This window comes from Malaya genurostris, chromosome 2, assembly GCF_030247185.1.
Source record: "Malaya genurostris strain Urasoe2022 chromosome 2, Malgen_1.1, whole genome shotgun sequence".
Lineage (NCBI taxonomy): Eukaryota > Metazoa > Arthropoda > Insecta > Diptera > Culicidae > Malaya > Malaya genurostris.
The window spans coordinates 21,021,757-21,043,368 of NC_080571.1; the positions used below are offsets into that span (position 1 = coordinate 21,021,757).

A 21,612-nucleotide genomic window follows, 5' to 3' on the forward strand; every position below is an offset into this window, starting at 1 on the left:
CAAACCTCATTCGCCTTCATAGAACACTGGGAGCAGGGTTTATTCAGCAGCTGACAGCTCTGACAGTTCTTGGTCGGCTGCTGGTTGATGCTGGCATAGGTCGTCGCGTTACTGCCGGTGGTCGAGTTATTGTTCTGCTGCTGTCCCTGCTGCGACAGGTTCTCCGACGAGGAGTTCATGTCATTCTGTTCCGCCTCCGTCGGCTGGCGGATGTAGTTTGCGTTGATGTACTCCGCTCCCGGGACAGAACTGTCCACATCTTTCAGCTTCACCCGGGTGTGGTCAACTGGGAATACGAAAAAATTGATTCATAAGTTAAATCTTCCGTTGATCTATTTGGTCATAAAGAAGTCTAACCACTCGCAAGCGACAAGGAAATGAATGATCATCTTCCCAGCACAATAGCCTGGGACATTGGATTGACTGCGCGCGAATGCACGACAAGCAAGTGCGCATAAATTCTCGCTCGAAACTGTTATTGTGTTGACGTGACCAGTAGGCGCCTGCATTATGCCAACCAACCAAGTAGGCATAGAATCAATCGACAACAAAACGACTGAGGCGTGCTAAACAAATTCAAGAATCATGTCTTGCCATCAAGCTCCGACCAACCAACCACTGACTGACAGACAGACTATCAGTTCGTATCGAGTTGAGTGAAGTGTGGAGAGTTCGGAGACGAGGAAAAATTACTGCAAATAAATCTCGCTTGCATACCTTTGACTGGTATGCAGTGCCTGGCTGCGGTCAAGCAGAGGAAAAAAAGTGACCAGACACGATCATTGAATAAAAACAAACAATATTAAAATGGACATAAAAATTAATGTACGGGTTGATTTTCAATGAAAGAAAAAAGTCACTTCCGTAAAAGATAGAATGCGGTTGCAGGCCTGCGACAGCTAGAGCTTGGATGCGATTGATCCGAGCCGTTTCGAGTCGTTGATGAATCGATGATAAATCGTAGCCGAAAATTGATTGTAGCACAGAACGAGATCCAGCCGGTTTTCCAAGGTTTGAGACAATCGGTTTTCGAATCGAACAACATTAGATTTTTATTACCTATTTGACACTTATAGATAGATACCAATCAGAACGGATAAAAATTCGAGTTGGTGTTCCGAACATGAAACAGTTAAGCAAATTTTTTACTGACCAATCTGTCAATAAACCAATAAAACTCAATTTAACTGATTGTACGTGCGATTCGACGTGAGATCGGTTTACTGACATTAGTTATTCAATTAGACAGAGCAGGAACCCCCGCTTCAGCAGACTAATTTGCAATTTATGATCACTCACAACTGCGTGTGCTTCCAACTGTTAGAGAACTGTACAATGAAAAGTCGTTTATTCTGTGATAAATCTATAAAGGGTGTAAATGTTATCGGTCCGATCGGCTAGGCTAGAACTCGACTACTCGATCCCATTTGGTAGAGAGGGCGAAAAAAAAACCACCTGACAACGGGATGTTACACAACAACACTCATCAACGTAACCGTAAGCTGTCATCTATTATTTTTCTGCTAATCAATCATTAATTATTCTTATGTCAACTGAAAACCATCCGACTAGGTAGGCCCTGAGTTTGCAAAAGAACCGGGAATCGTTATGACAATGAATGATATCGCGCGCACCGTCGGCCTATATTAGAGATTCCAATTTATTTCAAACTGCTTCAAACACGACTCGGCCTATCTGATAGAGCTTTGTGATGGAAATTTAATGATCGTAGCAGAGAACTCATTTCAATGTTGAGTAATGAATTGTGATCGTTTTTGTTTGTAAGTTTCTGCTCACTGTCAGACTGTATTATACAGAAAACGGGTGAGATTTGAAGCACAACAATAAACGAACGCGCTAAACAAATCAAGTTTTATCATAAAACTCACAAGAGAATCTAGAGTCCTGACATTAATTTAAAGTTTTTTTTTATTCATTTTTTGCCTTTCTCATATAGAAAGGCTATGCAATCGCTGTGAAAACCGACTGCACAACCGAGTGTCATATACCATTTGACTCAGTTCGTCGAGATCACAAAATCATGTGACAAATAATGTCACTCAATTTTCTCGGAGATGGCTGAATCGATTTTCACAATCTTATATTCAAATGAAAGGCTTTACGGTCTCATTCGAATTTCTTAAATTTCATTTGGATCCAACTTCCGGTTCCGGAATTACAGGGTGTAACAATTTAACACATATCACCGGTAATAAAATCTTGTTGAACATGTTTATATGAGTGCTCAATGCGTTTGGTAAAAAAAAATCTGAAGTTGAAAGCTAGAACAATTGAATACTGTTTCAATGTTGCAGATTTTATGTGAAATATCGATTCAAAAACTAGCTAACCATTTAAAATGTATTTTTATACGAGAAGGCTTCCACTGCATTCAACCATCCGCTGCCGTACGACATTTATCGCAATGATAATGGACTGACACTAATTAGCTCTCCCGGTATTCAACTTTTGCACGGCAGTTTCATATAAACGTCCTTGCATCTATTTAACATCAACTGGACTACCGCGCAAATATGTTCCATTTCTCCTGACTATGCAGGTACACACACACACACGGGAGAATTGTACGTAAACGGTTCCAGTGATTTTCCCTCGAGGTACGACGTAGCACAGCAAATGTGAACATTCAGTCGATGGTAAAAAAACCGGCGAGATTGCAGAGCGAACGAATGGAAGATAAATTGTTTACACTTGTTTTGAAGACCGACCGACCGACCTAGTTTGCAATGATTTTAATGAACTTTTTTGGACTTCAATGTAGATTTTTCAGAAAGTTATCATGACAACCAACAATCCCGTCTCAAATATCAAAGTTTTTCCAAAATTGTAGGAAATTTATTAACTCAAATTAATTTAATTCAAAAAAATTAACAATATCTGTTTTTTAATACGACATATTAACAAGTAAATGATGATTCTAACGAGCTGTACATTAGTTCGATCAAATATTCATTCGGCGGATTGGGCATTCAGTAAATGGAAACAACTAAATCACATTTTGAGATTAGCTTTTCAATGGGAATGTTGCACTTTTTTTAATAGATCCCTCTACGTTTCGTCTTAGACTCGTCAGCGTATAACAGTTTATGTTGAACTGTTATGCCACTTAGCAGTCCAGCAGAAAACTTTTTGTTTTGCACTGAAATGCAATGTCTATACTGACCTGCCGAACGAAAACGAGTTTTTAACTTCTTCTGACCGATTCTGGTAGCGCTCTGTTGGATTGCTAGGTGGCATGACCGTTTAACATAACACATGGATCAATAAGTCCCGAGACAACATTTTTTTTTTGCAAATTTTTTTTTATTCATCAACCTTTTAGGGTGATACAATGGTTCCAACGTTTTTCCATTTTTTTAATACCATGTTTATAAAAAAAATTATCTTTCGCTTCAAAATAAGCTTCAGTTTCAGCGATGACCTCCTCATTTGAGCCATTCTTTTTCCCTGGAGCATTTTTTTAAGATCAGCAAAGAGCCAGTAGTCACTGGGGGCTAAATCTGGCGAGTATGGGGAGTGGGGAAGCAAATCAAAGCCCAAATCGTTCAGTTTAAACTGCTTTCTAAATCATCGACTCGTTGCTGTTTTTGTTCCATCGAAAGCAATCGCGACACCCACTTGAAAAAAACCTTTTTCATGCTCAATTTTTCATGAAGGATAGTAAATAGACTTCCATATGATATCTGTGTCATCTCAGCAATCTCACGGAGCTTCACTTTACGATCTTTCATTATAATTTTTGTCACTTCACTCACATTTTCTGGTGTAACGGCTTTCACAGGTCTACCCGAGCGTTCCGCGTCATTTGTGTCGGTACGACCACGTTTAAACTCGGCGAACCACCGACAAATCGTTGCTTCTGATGGACAAGAGTCCGGATAACATTTTTCTATCCATTGTTTCGCTTGCATGTGCCCTAAGCACGAAATAAGGGAAACTTCTAATGAATTAGGGTAAAAAGTAGAAAGGGAAGAAAATAGACTTATGAGCAGTGTGTATGTTCTGTTGAATTTGTTTCCGTAGATATAGAACTGCAAGTGAATGCCGTGGTGACCAAGTACAGCGAAGCATGCTTGGTTCTTCTAATCAATTGGGCTATCACTTCATGTGTTTTTATATTCCAAAGCTAAAGCCTTAGTATTACATTCCTGTAGTGCAATTTGATCTTCTGTTTCAACAGACTTTGCAGCAAATTCAGAGTGTACAGAACCATTGCATGGCTGGTGCTACGATCCTACTGACACTACGAATCCTTCCAGGTCAGGGCTCGAACATACGACAACTGGTTTGTTAGACCAGAAGCCTATACATTGAACCGCCAACCGTGGTTCAATTGGTAAAACAATTTCCCCGGTTAGGAGTTAGCTACGGGTTCGAGTCCCGTCTCTGCGGTAACATTTAAGCTTTTTCATTACATAATTTCATTCGCATGTCAATTTCCCAATCTTTTTTCCCCGTTAGATACTGATCATATTTATTCAGATATATTTTCTAAATGTTTCTCAGCACAATTTTGTGAAAGAACGCAATATTTTCAATCGAGGTAGTGCTAAACAAAATTTTGCCAAATGATACCGTTTTCAAGTAAATTTAAAATAACGCTCATTGAATATCTACAACTTTCGGTCGTTTTAGAATCTTTTTCGAGAAGCAATTTTTTTCTGAAAGGAAAAGACTTGATTCCACCATTCGACTCAGTTCGTCTATATCGCGAAAAGTGCTTCTGTTTATAATAAAAATATGCAACTGGTTTCGCTCGGAGCATGAATAAAAAAAGAATGGCTTTTATCGTATCAAAGAACGCTCACTAGCAACTCTTCACACGATACAATCAGTGCCATCAAAGAGAGACGGATATCATCGCAGCAACAAAAAACCGGTATGGTTCATTTAACATAACATAGAATAGACACCAGTGCGAGAGCGAATTTCTCTCGATGACCTGTTTGAGAATCAAAGGTTAGCTCGCTGCTGTGGGGATTCTCTCTGAAGCAACAAACGGTCGCTTATTCTCGTTTTGCGATTCGATTCTATACGAGCAGTGAATAATTGTGATATAATCATTTTACTATTGTCGCTTAATCTAATCATGTGCATATAACCTTTGTATAAGTTGTGTTTATGAAAATGTATGTGAATGCTCTACACAAGGGTTTTGAAATATTGCAACCTAGTATGAGAATCATCAAGTTGAATCATCGATTCGATTTTCTGCGATAATTGTCAACTTGCGATTCTCTCTTGGTAAATTCCACACAGCAATAATCATTATCAGACTGTAATTTTTTTTAAGAGCCGGGAAATACTCAAGTGGAGTGAAGAAATGTAGAAAAATTCTACATTGAGAGACTCGAGTTCTTGTAGCATCTTCTACCGGATTGAAAATGTTGTATACAATATTGATAAATATCGAGCAGCTTCAGTTAAATTTTCGGTAATCACCAACACTAGTTGAAATGATTTTCAGAAATGAATTTCATATGAGCCGTAGAACGATATTGAATTTCATTCGAATCCAGACTTCCGGTTTTGGAATTTTAGGTAGAATGTGCAAAAAAATCTGTTTTAATTCACCTATTCAAAAAAATCTGAATATTTAATAAGAACAAAAAGGTTTGTTTGGGCATGCATTAGCATAATCTTTTTTTTACAGTTTTGACTCAAATTGATTGGAATTTTTCGTTTTTTGCATTTTTGCTCTAAATGACGGTTTAAAATTTTAAACACATCTCACCCTGTTATTCCGGAACCGGAAGTGAGATCCGAACAAAGATCAAAATCAGTATATTTTTATATACGTTTACACTTTTATTTGAGCCAATGTTTGTGATAATCGGCTCAGCTGTTTCTGAGAAAATAATAAGAATTCCGTTTTTGAGTTTTCGACTACTATTTTCGGTACTTCCGGAACTGGGAGTTCGTAACCGGTATAGCTGAAATCGATTCGTTTGGCCAACAACTAGTATAACCTGTAATTTGAAACAGTTTTGAATCAAATTTAGAAGTCTTTGTACGTTTTTTGCGTTATCGCTCTACATGACAGGCTACAATTTTATACACACTACCCCGTATTTCAGGAAACGGAAGCCGGATCTGGATAAAATTCTACATCACAAGAAGTTTTTCTCATATTTCCCTCTAAGATCCAATGGAACGGAAATGGAACAGAAAAACTATTGCCTATAGTTTAAGAGATTTTCTATCAGGTGTACAACATTGCTTCCGCCGTTTTTTTTTCAAATTTAAAAGCTTTATTGCGAAAAAGTGCTTACAGATGTATTATTCAAAGTATTGTCCGTCGCTAGCGACAATTTTCTCCCATCTTTCCGGCAATTTTCGGATCCCGGCTCGGAAAAAGCTCCTCTTTTGACGCTATCCATGAAGCAATCCATTTTTCCAACTCTTCGAAGGATTGAAAATGTTGATTAGCCAGGCCGTGTGCCATCGAACGGAATAGGTGGAAGTCAGAAGGCGCGACATCTGGGGAATACAGCGGGTGGGGAAAGACTTCCCATTTCAGCGTTTCCAGGTAATTTTTGACCATTTTTGCGACGTGAGACCGAGTATTGTCGTGTTGGAGAATGACTTTGTCATGTCGCTCTTGATATTGTGGCCACTTTTCTTTTAGCGCGCGACTAAGGCGCATCAGTTGCGTTCGGTAGCGATCTCCTGTGATGGTTTCACCAGGTAAGTTTCTGAGAGCAATTGACAATTCGTTAGGCACTGTACACACTCACTCTAAAAGCATTATCATCTATGTAAACGGCGGAAGCAAAGTGATAAAAAAACTCAGTAACTGAAAAAATCACTTTCGAAATTTTCATTCAAGAAACAAGCATTCCCAAAACTCTGAACCTTGGAGTTCACAAGATTTTTTGTGTCAGCGAAACTTGATGACGAATTTCCACCTACAGAAATATCACCGAAGAGATAATCGAAAGAGAGAAGAATCTCCGAAGATGTTTCGATGCTGAATTTTCTTTTACGCTTCAGTTTGACACCGAAATGATTCATGCCTGATTTTATTATTATATTGTCATCAATAAAACAATTCTTGCTGAAGAAATTCGCAACTGAAAAAAATAACTACAATATTTTCGATGCACGTAGGATGGTCAACATGACCAACCATATATTTTTCCAAACTTCAAAACAGTTATTAAAGTGATTATAAATTCCAGCTGGTTGAATACACTGCCCTATTGCGAACCCAATAAAACGTTACTTAGCATGAATTTGATTTATACAAGTAACAGGAGCGCAACATTTTGCATGCCAGCGTGACACACAGCAGGCGCAGTGTTTGAATGACGCGATTGAATTGACGTGACGATAGCCTATGCTCCTGTTACTTTTGCGTATTCAAGCTAAATTAGGTAATATTTTTTAATAGCTGCATAACATGATTTGTGAATGTTTTTTTCTGTTTTGATTATCATTACAATTATAAATAATCACAGAACCAAACAAGACTAAGAGAACAACAAAAAGTAATTGAATGCAAATAAGGATGCCGTGAATTCCTTCAAGTTGACCGGTTGTGCAGTGCACGAGGTGCACATGAGGACGAGACGCCCCTGAATATCATCGAGGAGAATGTTCGCTAGTGCAGTGTTAAAAAAACAGTACTGAACATTTCTGATCGATGATTTTTTATATGGAAATCATTTTAGTCGCGATTTTCGAAATTTTGATTTTTTTCCCCAACACTGGTAGTGACACTATTGATGAGTTGAACATTGATGCAACAATCCTAGTTGAAGACCGAAACTTGAACTCACTTTGATATTCGATGGGGCTCCCTTCAAGGAAAGACCAAATCTCTAGAAGACACCGGCTGGTATAGAATTTCCGATTCGAGTTCAGTTACACCGAAAATCCCTTTGCTAAGGCAACCTACCCGAAAGCCAGTCGTCGGTTGGTTCGAATAACAGAAGGAAACGTGAAACCAAAGAGCAGCGTTGGAGAACCTTCCTGCATCGAATCAACCCCGTAAGCTAGCTAGTAGAACACCACAAGAAGAAAAAATCTACTCACATGGTAAAATGTTCTTATATCTATTCTTGACCCGGTTCTCGTTCCGTTGGCCCTCGCGGCGGGAGAACGTGTGCCGGCACTCCTGCTGCTGTAGAGATTCAAATTCCTCCCAAAAGCCACCCTTGCCGTAGCAGTGGCTGCCGTTCTCCCGCTGCAGCTGCTCGACCCGGGCATCGATCCCGGCGGCCGTGATCCGGGTCGCGTTGAATGGTTGCCGCAGGTGGACCACCGTGCCGCAGGTTTCCACCATCGGATTCAGCTTGTAGTGTTCGATCAGCTCGCACAGGGTGGAGAACTGTTGACCTCCACCGATGTCGTATTTCTTCTCCTAATGAAAAGGCAAAGAAAAGAAGAAATGTTAAGTAGGAAGCGGTTACAGGTTTAACGATCGCAGTCAATGTTAAAAGTCATCTGTTTTGATTCGCGAAGCAAGATATCGATCACGAAAGCCGTTTGTCATCGTGCATGACGAATCCGTAAGGCACCAGTTTACCGCCAATGGGAGTTTTATACCATGATCAAGTTTCGCGTCGTCAGCTCCATGTGACCGATCCGCAATCGTCGGCGTCGTCGTCGTCGTCGTCGTCGTCCGCCCGCTTGCGCTTGCTTGATATGACTAATAGAGTTTTGCACTTTGTAGAAGACATCGGCAACAATATCTTCCACCAATAAACAATGAGCGATGATTAAGTCTCGAAAGAAGAAAAAAAAACATCCGAACGAACGATGACGGCGTGCTAAGACCGGGAGGACGGTGCGGTACGATTTCCGTTTGCCTTTTGCGGAAAAAGGTGGAAGTGGTTTTGTAGTCGAACCTTCGCTCACTTGAAAGGTTGGTGACGCTTTCTGTACGAATGACGCACATTGTTCTGATGGCGCAAATCAGTTGGACAAAATCGGCTAAGAACGGATGCCCATAAACATTGAAGTTCTTGCGGCGGTCGGTTTTGATCGAACTGAACAGGATCTCTACCGATTAGGGTTTAACGATGGGAACCTGATTAGCCTAGAAATGTGTTCAAACTGTAAACATACTAAACCGAAGACTAATGAGTGACCAAACAAACACATGACGAAGTGTAATGTGCTAATGGTGTAACGCCACGGTTGTCAATTAGACAGTTACTATTGCTTTGAATTGTCAACAACCACTGGTAATGTTTTTTTTTTTACAAACGATAATCAAAGATCGATGTCTGAAAACAAAACTCGATTTGTTGAGATTGCCGATGGCTATTCAACATTCAACAGCGTAGTTCAAAATGATTTGCAAAATTGTGGGCTATGACTTATGGGGAATCGAAGTTCAATAGCCGGAGATTAACATAACGTCACAAAATGACCAAGAAAAACGTCGTTTGACTACTATTGGAAATTTATTTGCGTGTTCAGATCAGTGAGAATCAGAGTCGCCTAACTGAAAATGTACGATGGTTCATATTTTGTTTACGTTTCGTCTTGGACTTTTCACTGCATAGCCGTTCAAATTGAACTGCCAGTGCAACAGAGCAGTTCAACTAAAACCATAAATTAGACGCCAAATTTAGCATTGCTTGAATGTCACAATTCAAACAATTACTAGGGATGCTAAATGAGATACAAACACGTCAAATCCGACATCAATATCGTACAGTTGAGTGCTTTAAATGGTATGCGTGATCAGAACATGTTGTCATTTGAATCTCTTTGTGTTATTTACCGTGCCTTGCAAAATTCTGTTCAGCGGAAAATAAAATTTAACAGAAATTCGTGATTTACGTCTTTGACCATCTCAATAACACTGTACCAATCAACTCGCGTCAACTTTTGAGTGATGAAGCACCACTGCAGTACGCCGTTTTTTGATGGGTTTCCGAATTAAATCGAGGAGGTCGAGCGCTTCAGGACGAATGTTGTGATCGACTTTCAACAAATCAACAATTGTGTTAGAAAACATTAACCTGATTTGGAAAATCGACATGTAATACTCAAGAATGCCAGAGTTTTAGTTTCAATTTCATACAATTCAATAATGTATTTAACTTCACAAATGATCAAAAAAAGGCTCGTTTCATCTGGTCAACGAAAATGTTGAGAAAGTTCAACCGCGGTGCTTCAAAGTGCTTCAAGTCTATAAGATCGCGACGGGCTACGAATCATTTTGACGTGAAAACATCTTACTTTACTATGGGTCGCCTTATCAAAACTCATTCTGTTCAAGAATGGGCAGAACTTCATAGCGAATATCTTTTGTTGTAATTAAAGCAGCAACACAATATGTAATCCAAGTCATCGGAAATATGGTCAACAATTTATGATAAATCTTTCAGTAGTATGAGATAACCACAAATAACTCAACATTGATGTCTTCTTAAATTTTTGGTATGAACAAATATTAAGGTGAAATTCAGTACCAAAAGAAAAGGGGCTCAAAATTTCCACCGCATGGATTAAACGAATCATCGCACAAAGTGCAAAACTGACACATAGAAATACGGAATATTTTCAGTGGGTAAGTGCAGTAGGCTTACGACATGTTATCGGTCTTGTTCCCGACACAACCCTATAATTTTAAGCTCTCGTGTGCTCCGTCTTATGATTGCACCGTTACAATTACAGAATTGAAGGATTGAAGCTTTGAAAGCTTACAAAATTCACATGATCAATCAACTAGTACTACAGTTATGTCTCTGACATTACCCACTCGCTTTTTCAAAACAAGCCACATCTAACAAAAATTGGTCGTGCATCGAGCACTTCGAAGCAAATGGTTTCATGCCATTTGTTTGCCAGAAGTTTTCTAAAAATCGAATCGCCAGAGAAGAATTATACGGCCATGAGAGTTCTCACACATCTCGTCACCCAAATGAAGTTCAAAACATCGAATTAATGGCTCATCCACCGTAAAGCCTCGATTTGGTCCCCACTGATTTCTTCTTAATCGCACACGTCAAAAATAAATTTAGTTAGTTACATTTCTCGATGCCTGAAGTAGCAGTTGATGCGTTCAAAACTCATGTTTTGAAAACACATTCTCCGGAGTGAGCAAAATGCTTCAGAAATTGGTTCTATCGCTTGCAAAATCTTTGAGGAGAATACTATGAAAACTAAAAACGCTATTTTTGATAACAATTTTGTTTTCGTTTCTTAAAACTTATGGAGAAACCAAGAAATAGTTGCCATTCGGGGATTTTTGTTCACTTTTCAGTATCGATTGAAATTATTTCAACATTTGTCTCTTGGTTATTACGAATAATCTTAAGCAGCGCTTAGAATTGCCTCGCCCTCTCAATGAAAAAAAAAAACAATCCAACAGCCTCGCATTCGTTTTTTTCCACAGTCCCATTCGTAAATGATCGCATCCAAAACAAACGAAAAGAGACGTAGCATTTTCGTCTCTCGTTGAAACAAAAGAGAGTATGAATGCCAACGTCACTCGTTCCCATGCAATAAGACGGAACCAAAAAAAATCGTCTGATTTACCCAATCAGTGGAATTTCAGTTTTCATCCTTTCGTCGATATCTATCTGTGACGTTTGGCTATAAAAAGAGTCTAATGTATGAAAAATCAGTTATTGCACTCTAGGTTCTATTTGGAAACCACATCTACTATACATATACGAGAACCAACAGGTAAAAATCATTGTGTATTGTTTTCTGTCACTATCGTTTCTCAAAGCTTCGTTTGAATATCGACACTGCACAGTATACGATTTTCACTGAAAACCGGAAATGACTGAAAGGGTAAATGAAGGAAGGAACATAATCTTAAACTACTGTTCCGCTTATGTCGTTGACTGGACATGGATCTCATTCTCATGATTTGCAAACGGAGCTGAGAGTGACATTTATTTCTTTATCATTTTTGATAAAGAAATTTTGACATTTATTTCTTTCGTCTATTTTGATTTAATGAAAATGACTTTCATTAGCTCTGAAATTGAGGTAGATGAAGTTCATATTTGACAATTATCGACGGATAAAAATTTAATAAACAACAAATTGAATTTTTTTGAGTAATATCCAAACTCGAAGGTTGAAACAGCATATGGAAAGTTATAAAAATCACTGTGAAAGTGGACTCTACAATCAAGGCTCATATGCCATTCGACTCGTTCCGTCGAAAAAAGTAAACGTCTGTGTGTGCTTCAATGTATGTAACGCAAATGTACACTCGATTATTTCGGAGATAGCTGGACCGATTTCGGTAAACTTGAATTTAAAGTAAAAGGTCTTGTAATCCCAAAGCATTGTTATTGAATTTTATCCGGATCCAACCACCGGTATCAGAGTAACGGAGTAAAATGTGCGATAATATGAAAATAAAAGCACTCAATTTTCTCACAGATCACTCAACAGATTTCAATAAACTTATCCATAAAAAGTCAACTATTTAATTCCGTCCACCCCCGATTACGAAGTAACGGGGTAAATTATGCAATGAAATTTAGAAAAGTGCATTAGAATTTCTCGTTCTCAGAATCCGTCCTCAGAATGTATTTGGAATTTTAAATAACATCGTATTTTCTACAATCAAATGACTAGACTGCACCGATGCAGTGTGTGTATGTGTTTATATAAGCCTTTTTTTCTGTCTTTTTCCTGTCTTCGTCTGTTTCTTTTAATCTTTTCTCTGTCGGTCTACTCGGTCTCCTCGGTCTCTTCTCTGCGTTTTTTTTTAAATTTTTCTCCTGTTTTCCGTTATTTTTGTCGTTTTGCTGTCAAACTTTTTCTATTTTTTCTCTCTTTTCTCAGTCTATTTTGATGTCTTCACTTCTGCATTTTTCCTGAATTTTGTTCTGTCTTCATTCTGATTTTCTTCTGTCAATCTTATCTGTTTTTTATTTTAATTTTTTAAATATTTTTTACTGTCTTTGTTCTGTATGTTTTTGCCTTTTGTGTTATTCTTTCTGTCTTTTTCTGTTTTTTTCTGTCTTTTCTTTGTCTTTTTTCTGCCTTCTTTCTGAGTATTTTCTATCTTTTAGTATTTTTTTTCTGAAAGAAACGAGGCTAAAGAAGACTATTTTCTTGTCTTCTCCTGTATTTTTTTCTTTGTCGTTCTCTCTTTTTTCAGTCCATTTTTTCTTACTTTTTCCTAATTTCTTACTGTCATTCTTCTGTCTTTTCTCTATTTCACTCCTGTCGGTGCTTTATTTTTTCTATCATTTTGCTATCCTTTCTTCTGTCTATTTCTCTTTCAGTTTTCTTTTTGCTGTTTTTTAAGTCTTTTCCTCTGTCCTATTTTCTGTCTCTTTTCTTGTCTGTCTTTTTTCTATAATTTTTTCTGTCTTTTTCTGTTTTTTTTGTCTTTTTCCTGCTTTTTGCTGTCTCTTTTTGTTTATTCTGTATTTTTTCTGCCTTTTTCTAAATCTTTTTTCAGTCTTTTTCTATTTTTATCTGTCTTTTATTGCTTTTATCGGTTTTGATCTGTTTTAACTGTTTTTATCTGTTTTCATCTCTTTTTATCTGTTTTTATTTGTTTTTATCTGTCTTTGTCTGACAGAAAAAGAACCAACAAAGATGTTCTTTTTTGTCTTCTTTTGCCTTTTTCTAACGATTTGTCTTTTATCGGTCTTTTTCTGTCCCGGGTTGGCGGTTCAATGCATAGGGCGCTGGTCTTATAAACCAGTTGTCGTATGTTCGAGCCCCGACCTGGAAGGATTCGTAGTGTCAGTAGAATCGTAGCACTAGCCATGCAATGGTTCTGTACACTCTGAATCGACTGCGAAGTCTGTTGAAGCAGAAGGTCAAATTCCCCTACAGGAATGTAATACCAAGGTTTTGCGGTCTTTATCTGTTTTTTTTTTCAATATTTCCTTTATCAATTTTCTGTATTTCTTCTGCCTTTTCTGTCCTTTTTTCTGTTATTTTTCCTGTATTTTTTGCTGTCGTTTTTCTGTCTTTTTTGTGTCCCATTTCTCTCTGTTCCTGTCCTCCTTTGGTCTTTTTTGCATTTGATGTAGTTTTCTGTTTTTTTTCCATACTTTTCTGTCTTTCTCCTGATTTATTTCTGCCAATTTTCTGTCTTTTTACAGTGTTTTTTCTCTCTTTTTCTTATTATTTTGATTATTTTATTTCGCTTTTCTCCTTTTTTTTACATTTTTTCCTTCTTTTTCCTGTTACCTCTGTCTTTTTTTCTGCCTTCTATTCGGTTTTCGTTTCGGTCTTCTTTATTGTTTTCTATTCTATCATCGTCATTTTTGTCTTTCATCTGTTTTCCTGTATTTTGTCTATTTTTCTCTGAAATTTTTTTCAATGATTTTTCTGTCCTATTTATGTTTTTTGTTCCTTCTTTCTTCTTTTTTTCTGTCCATTTTTTCTTTTTTTTGTGCCTGCCTGTTTTCTGTCTTTTCTATCTTTTCTTTCCTTGGTTATTTGTTTTATCTTCTTATTTGTTTTTTTGGCTTCTGAATAATTCTGTCTTCTTCGTCGTGGTTCCGTGCAGTGTTTTTTCAGTCATTTGTTATTTGTTTTTATCTTCAAATTTTCATCTGTCTTCTGTATTCTGTCTTTTTTCAAACTAATATTCTGTTCTGTTCTGTCTTCTTTGTTTCGTTTTTGTTTTTTTTCTACCTTTTTTTGTTTTTTTTTTGTTTTTTCAATTCAATTTTTTTTTGTTTTTTTTTTCAATTTTGCTGTCTTTATTCATATTTTTACCTCTTTTTCTGTTTCTTTCAATCTCTTTGTCTGTGTTTTTTCAATCATTTTTCTGTTTTTATTCTGTCTTTATTTAAACATTATTTTTCCTTTTCTCTGTTTTTTTTCTGTCGATTTTCTATCTTTTTCTTGTCTTTTTCCAAGTTTCTTTCTGCAATTTTCTGTTTCTTCATTTTCTGTCTTTTATCAATTTTTTCTGTGTGTTTTTCTATCCTTTTTGTGATTTTTTATGTTTTCTATGATTTCCTATCTTTTTCTGTATAGATGATGTATTAGCATGACAAATTTGGTCCCAAACCCGGCAAGCCGCTCAAGGTGTAAACTGTACCGATCCGTAACGATAAACATCATGTGACAGGCTAAACACCGGGCTCGCAAGTTGTGTCGCGAATATTTGACAAAGTTTTCCTGCGTGTTAATGGACGATCATACTTATGTGCTGGAAAACATTAAGCAGCTTTCCAAAATGTCTTTTTATACTTCCATGCAACGGAACGGCATAGAGAAGCATTTTAGGACGAGGTAAAATGCTAAGTTTCTCAAAAAATATTTGGTTCCGCAAGCAATATGCAGTTGTGGTCAAGCAAGTCAAAGCTTCATCCCAATCGGCACCGGAAACAAGGAAATCTATATTTTATAAGCATTGACGGCTTTCTCAGTCACAAATCACTAGGCAAACGATGTAATTCTTAAACTGCCCAACGTTTCCGCCGTTTTTTGATGGCCTTTTTCAAGCGAAAATTTAGTCAATTCGTCTTTGTCGAGTGCGTTGATTGCCAACGGTAAGAAGTTCAACTATTTTAAACGGTTTTAATTGCTTCGCGAACATTTGAATTTGGTGATGGTCAGTAGAAATACAATATTTCAACCATCATACAAGGAAATATACCGCAAAGAATGCCTAAAAAGCGATTGTTGCCATTCCTACGCAGCCATGACGTTATTTTGGTATGATTTGGCATCTTGTCACTACACCAGAAAAGGTTTGGAAAGGTCTAACTGCCGGAGTTGCAACCTCTAGAGCTCTCATAAAGAGAGAACTCTCTCAATATAAACAACAATCTACAACTACAGAAATATTTCGAAAATCTTGGTCAAAAGCAAATCGAATGCAAAGAAGTCTACACAGACCCAAATAACTGGAGCAAACCTAAAAGTTCGTAGTTTCTTCATGCAGCCTTCGTGCCTAAGCAACAGTAATTAGTTTTAAGGTGACTAATTATTATCATTATTAAAGTGATTTTCTTTCAGCCCGGTTTTAACCATTAATGGTCATTTTCCGGGGGGAAAAAGATGACTAATAATGCACAATTATATGAATAAAAGGTGCATCTTGGATTGAACAAACAGAAAATTGGATTTGTTACAAATTTACTCTGTTCAAATTCTGTCGCGAACAAGGCCTAAATAATCTAGACATGAATGATGATGTTCAGAGTTTAAATCTGAATATTTTGTCATGCGGTTTCCGCTAAGACTCGGAATGTTATTGTAACAGGAATGTATTCAGGATTTTTTTATACAAAATATTAATTTGGTGTTTAAAATTGAAAAGTGTAGCCGTGCTTAGTCCGTTAATAATATTTGATGGTGCCTGTTCTCTATCAATCGCCGCAAGAATCAATAAACATAATTAATTTGGCAAGGTGACAAGCGATTATAAATACACTCTCCTACTCAGTGCTTGAGTGGAAAATAGGTACAGAGCGAAAAGACTAGTGTTTGATGAACAGAGAAGATTTTGGATGTATGGTACCGGACGGGAGACGGCCAGGATGTAGACCATGTTTGATGTACGTTCTGTCATGCCTAACCGTGTTTTAGAGCTTTGTCTATCACAACGTACAAGGTGGCGAAATGGTAGCACGTATGCACGGGATGCATAAAAAGGCAGGTACGAGTCCTGTCTCTAAGCGTCTTTTTCCAAAAAAAAATTATCTTTTCTGTTAAGTTTTTCATTCATTTGGTTTCTCCAATATATGTTTCCACTCAGTCATTGCAAAAACTGACAATTAATTTGCTACAAATGAATAAACATATCTACGAAGCAATTGCGATTGTCATGTTTTTTTAATCATGACAACGGTAACGAGTTTCTTCCTGTGTACAGATTGAATGTTAGCTAAACCATCTATACTCGTATACGGTCATACGTAGTCATAGGGTATACTTCTTTCTTGTTATTCTTCAGTATCCATCTAGAGCGATGCACTTGACTCATCGGTCCTTCAAAGTTTTGATGGAGATTGCCTTCAAAATAGGCTTCCGTTTTTGCAATGACCTCGGCATTCGATGAGTTTCTTTCTCTGGAGAAATCTTTTCAGGTTTGGAAGTAGATAATAGTCGCTGGGGGCCAGATCTGGAGAATACGAAGGATCTTACGTCTGAAGTTCGCACTGACTCAATCATCTTTAGCGATTGTTGCTATAAACTAAGTTCCGATTATGGATAGAAATCTGTTGATAGATGATTAGGTTCGTCAAACCCCTACTTTGGAAAACGTTCTTATTCCATCCTATAATACCGCCTCTCTTTCAGTTCTACATCTCTTAATCCCTTATGGAATTCTTCGGCATCATCGCACTAAAATTTTCCAGTTCTTGCCAAAAATACACACAACAACGAAGATCGCGATCATATCGAATCTCGAACTAATTAAAATTCCATGCTAACTTCAGCTGCGGCGATACGACCATGCAGAACCGGTGCACAACATTTCAAGTTCCACACAAACTTTGCTCTATAAATAGCTAACCAATGTCAGTGCCGAACTAATCTCAACGTCACAGCAAAGGAAAAATCGATCTCTCTTCACCCGATTTCGAACGGCTTTCGTCCCGACTTTGCATAGGAAGTTTGGATCGAACTTTGGCGTGAATTCACTAACCACTGAAATAAATCACATTCTACTGATCTGAGGATCACGTAACTGAACGAGACTAGAACATAATTGACCAGAACATCATCACTTACATGCCACCGAATCATCACGTGTGTCACTTTGTCCTCGGTTCGCACGGATAACACAAAGTCACCCGGTTTTCGCTGAGATTCGCGCACTAGGAAGGAGCCATTCTTGCCCCGTTCCAGGATCAGCCGTTCCGCCTCTTTGCTGGACAGATTACCGTGGAACCATCTGCGAAATGAAAAAAAAGGTAGAACAAACAAACATCAATCAGTTAGCGGTCAATTTGCATGCCGTGAAGTGGCGAATTGCGTTTTACATGAAAGTCACGAACTTTGCTAGTCAGTACGAAGTTAGTTTATTCTGCTTTTCATTCGATCAAATTTTTTAAAACGTTCAATACACCAAAAAGGCAGTCGGAAAAACACACGACGGCGGAAGGAAAAATAAAAAGATTTTCACTTTCAAGAAAGGCCACGCTCCGGTCTCAGAACAAACGTGCGGGTTTGATAGTATCGATAGTGAGACTGACTCGGTTATTGCAGCTGGAAAACGACCTAGGCCCGAGAGACCGAGATGTGAGTTGTGTGGATTTTGATTCGCATTGCGGCGATGGTGGCGGCGACGGTGGTGACAACGACGACTCTACTCGGCACTCACTCGAAACCGTTCTTGGATGCTTAGGGAAGTTCTGCTGGTGGCGTGGATGGGGTTGCTGCCAAAGGGTGGGGCGGGAGTGTGCCAGCAGGTTGGATGGACCGACCGGTATGATAATATTTTAATGGCAGGGACGAAGTCACTGCCGATGGGTTTCTATTTCGATTGCAGGTTGTAAAACTTGGGATCAGTTTGTAGTTCTTTGTATCGAACTATTCAATGCATTATTGTTCCACTCAAACAAGTCCCAAATGAGAACCGATCAGACTGCTATGATTTCAAGACGTACTTGAAATTACAGCAACTTCGGAACGTCGCAATATAAAAAAGTGATTCGCAAAAAGCATTCACTTTACGTCTGCTTAGCGGTTCAAATTGAACTGTTTAAATTTGCACTAAGCAGTTCTATTTGAACTGCTCTGCACTGACGAGTCGAAGACGAAACGTTAAGGAAACTAAAAAAAGTTTTCTGAAGATTTATGAAAATTGTGCGTTGAGTTCGAAGAAACGGGAGCGGGTCATATCGCCGAAAGCCATTTCGCCGTAAGTCGTTTCGCCGCCGAATGCCATTTCGCCGAAATGGGCTAATAGTCAACAAGTTTCCTTGGGAAAGCTGTTCTTAGATTCATAAATCAATCTTTATTCAAGCAGTACAATTGTAGGTCAACTAATTATAATATTAAGAAAATTGCAGGAATCGGCGAAATGGCCCTTTCGGCGAAATGACTTTCGGCGAAACGGCTTTCGGCGAAATGACCCTGATCCGAAGAAACATCGTTCACCTTCAAATGCTTTGAATACTAAAACTATAACACCCATACTAAACCGAGCGAATAAGTATGTCATAAAATTTTCAAACTTTCAAAACTTATTGCTGCAGGAATCAGGAATCGTCTGCATCCCAAAAAGGATGCTGAACGATCTGCAGGGGCCGAAATGCACAGTTAATAGAACCTCCAACCCCCGAGAGGATTAAGAGATTTTACAAAATTAGAGTCATTCAATGTGAGTGCTTTTAAAGCTGCCTGACTGTCGAAACAAAAATAAATTCGTTTACCACAGATTCTCTGCTAAAGTGCAAGATCACGGTGAAAAGATCAGGGGAGATGTCTACCATCGGCAATTGACGCGTTTAAGCCGGGCATTGTAAGAAAAACAGCCACAATACACCAACAGACCCACGACGAAGTAATTTTGCAACATGATAATGTCCGCTCACATGTTGCACAGACGGTAAAATATACACAGAAACGCTCAAATGGGAAGTCCAACTGAACCCGCCGTATAGCCCAGACATAGCTCCTTCCGATTACTATTTGTTCCGGTAGACGCAGCTTGGCCCGGTTGACCAATACTTCTTCAACTATGATGAAGTGAAAAAATGGATCGATTTGTGGATTCCGGCCAAACTGGTCGAAGTTTTGAAAAGGGTTTACATGAATAGTCAGAAATATGGGAAAAAGTAGAGGCTTGGGATGAACAATACTTTGAATATTGAATTTTTAACCATTTTTTGTCAATAAAGCTTCGAATTTCGGAGAAAAAAACGGCACGAACTTATTTGCAATGTTTCAAAGGGGATCTCAGAATCAGAGCTAATAAAAGTTATTTTCGTTGACTAAAAATAGACGAAAATGACAAGAAATTACTGTCATTCTCAGTTTCGCTTGCGCACTATGAGAACGAAATCTATGTCCAGTCAATGAGGAAAGAGTGACGTTGGCAATTATACTCTCTCGGTTTTTCGATGAGAAACGAAAATGCTTCGTCTCTCTTCGTTTGTTCTGGTGTCAGTCATTTACGAATGAGACAGTAAAATATTGAAAATGAGACTGTTGGAATGGTTTATTTCATTGAGAATGCGTGACAATTTTGAGCTCTGCTCAGAATACTATCAGAGATACAGATCTTCGAACTGGTTCGCACTTAATCTAATCTGAAGTTACTATCCAAGGTGCGTTTTCTCGAAACCCCGTTAAATTTCGAAAAGATATATAATTTTTCGTAATTAACGCATAAGGCTCCCGATTAATTTGATATATCATTTGTACGTTTCAGACTAGAACCTCGGTTGAAAGTAAGTCAACTTACTAAAAAACATGTCCCGAAATTTCTTCTGTTTTTAAAACGAAAGATTTCACTTTCAAACTTATTCTACAGATACTTTAAGACAATAAAAACATATAAAGTTGAGAGGAAAAAGTGAGCTAAGTTAGTGATTTCTTACGGCTTGCTTTTATTAAACAATGTTTTCGGTAAACGCCCTCCGAGGTGAACTGTTTTCAATGAAATCAACACAGAAAAAAAATTGTTTTTTTCCCGGTATATAAGCGATGTTAACAAAACAAAATCTATTTTTGAAATGTCCAAAGCTCTAAAAAAAATTGATGTTCCGATGAAAGCGGAATGGTTTGAGTATACGAGCACCGTAACGATATTTTCCACACAAAAAAACGCTATTCCGAGGTAATCGCGTTTCAAGTTTTTCTCGTGAAAGGCTTAAGGATGAAACCAGCGCACCGCGAACGGCTATTATTCGAAATATAGTGCTCCGATCTGGATGAAATTTCACATATATTTAAGGAAATATGTATTTTCAGAATATACAATAGATTTTTTAACTGATCTATTGAGCCCCATATAACATCTCAAGGATTGACTGCATCAAAAGCTAAGCAAAATGTAAAACATTCAACTGAACTAATCTAATAGTTTTCACTGGGCGTGAGGTTAATTGAATTTACCCTTTGTCAATACTAATGTACAGTATATCGTGTGTATGAGAAAACCTGAGTCATAGAAATGCGGTTGCATGAACTTACTGTGTTAGTGCTAGTGAGAAATTTACTGTAACTGATTCCTTCTTATATGGTGTTCGGTCCCAACACAATCTATCCATGTGAATCGTTTGTCACCATAGCAAATTTACTAGCCACACGTCAATATTATTGGAATCCTGGTTAACGTTAGCCTAAAGTGAGCCCGAACAAAAAGTTAGTTTGAGCACAGAAAATTAGGCGACTATTTCATTCAAAGATGTTATCGGTTGAGGCTTTGATTTGCAAATTTCATCAACTATATCATATGAACTTTATTAAAACGCAATGGCTTATTAGTTCTTATTTTTATGCTCACACGACTAAACTGATACTCGTAGCTGACCAATGTTCTACATGGACATAGTCTGGTCCGATCGGAGATCACGAAAGTAGGAATATGGTTCCATATACATTCGCAACATGAATCAACAAACTCGAGTACTGCTAATAACACAATTAATAAATACTTCACACTGCGGTATGCGGTATAGTTATGTATTTCGAAATTTCTACGTACACTGGTAATTTGTACCTAAC

The 21,612-nt window shown here is 37.9% G+C and overlaps 1 protein-coding gene across 9 annotated transcripts in view; it reads right to left on the reverse strand.

Moving 5' to 3' along the window:
- The window catches only part of LOC131429861 (tyrosine-protein phosphatase corkscrew), a 201,671-nt gene that overhangs the window by 20,342 nt on the left and 159,717 nt on the right, over positions 1–21,612 (reverse strand). For all 9 annotated transcript variants that reach the window (XM_058594278.1, XM_058594277.1, XM_058594281.1 and 6 more), the window contains 3 exons: positions 17,668–17,830; positions 8,059–8,386; positions 6–286 (listed from right to left, as the gene is read on the reverse strand). In XM_058594278.1, the coding sequence (XP_058450261.1) occupies positions 6–286; positions 8,059–8,386; positions 17,668–17,830 (772 nt within the window). The remainder of the gene's footprint in view (positions 1–5; positions 287–8,058; positions 8,387–17,667; positions 17,831–21,612) is intronic.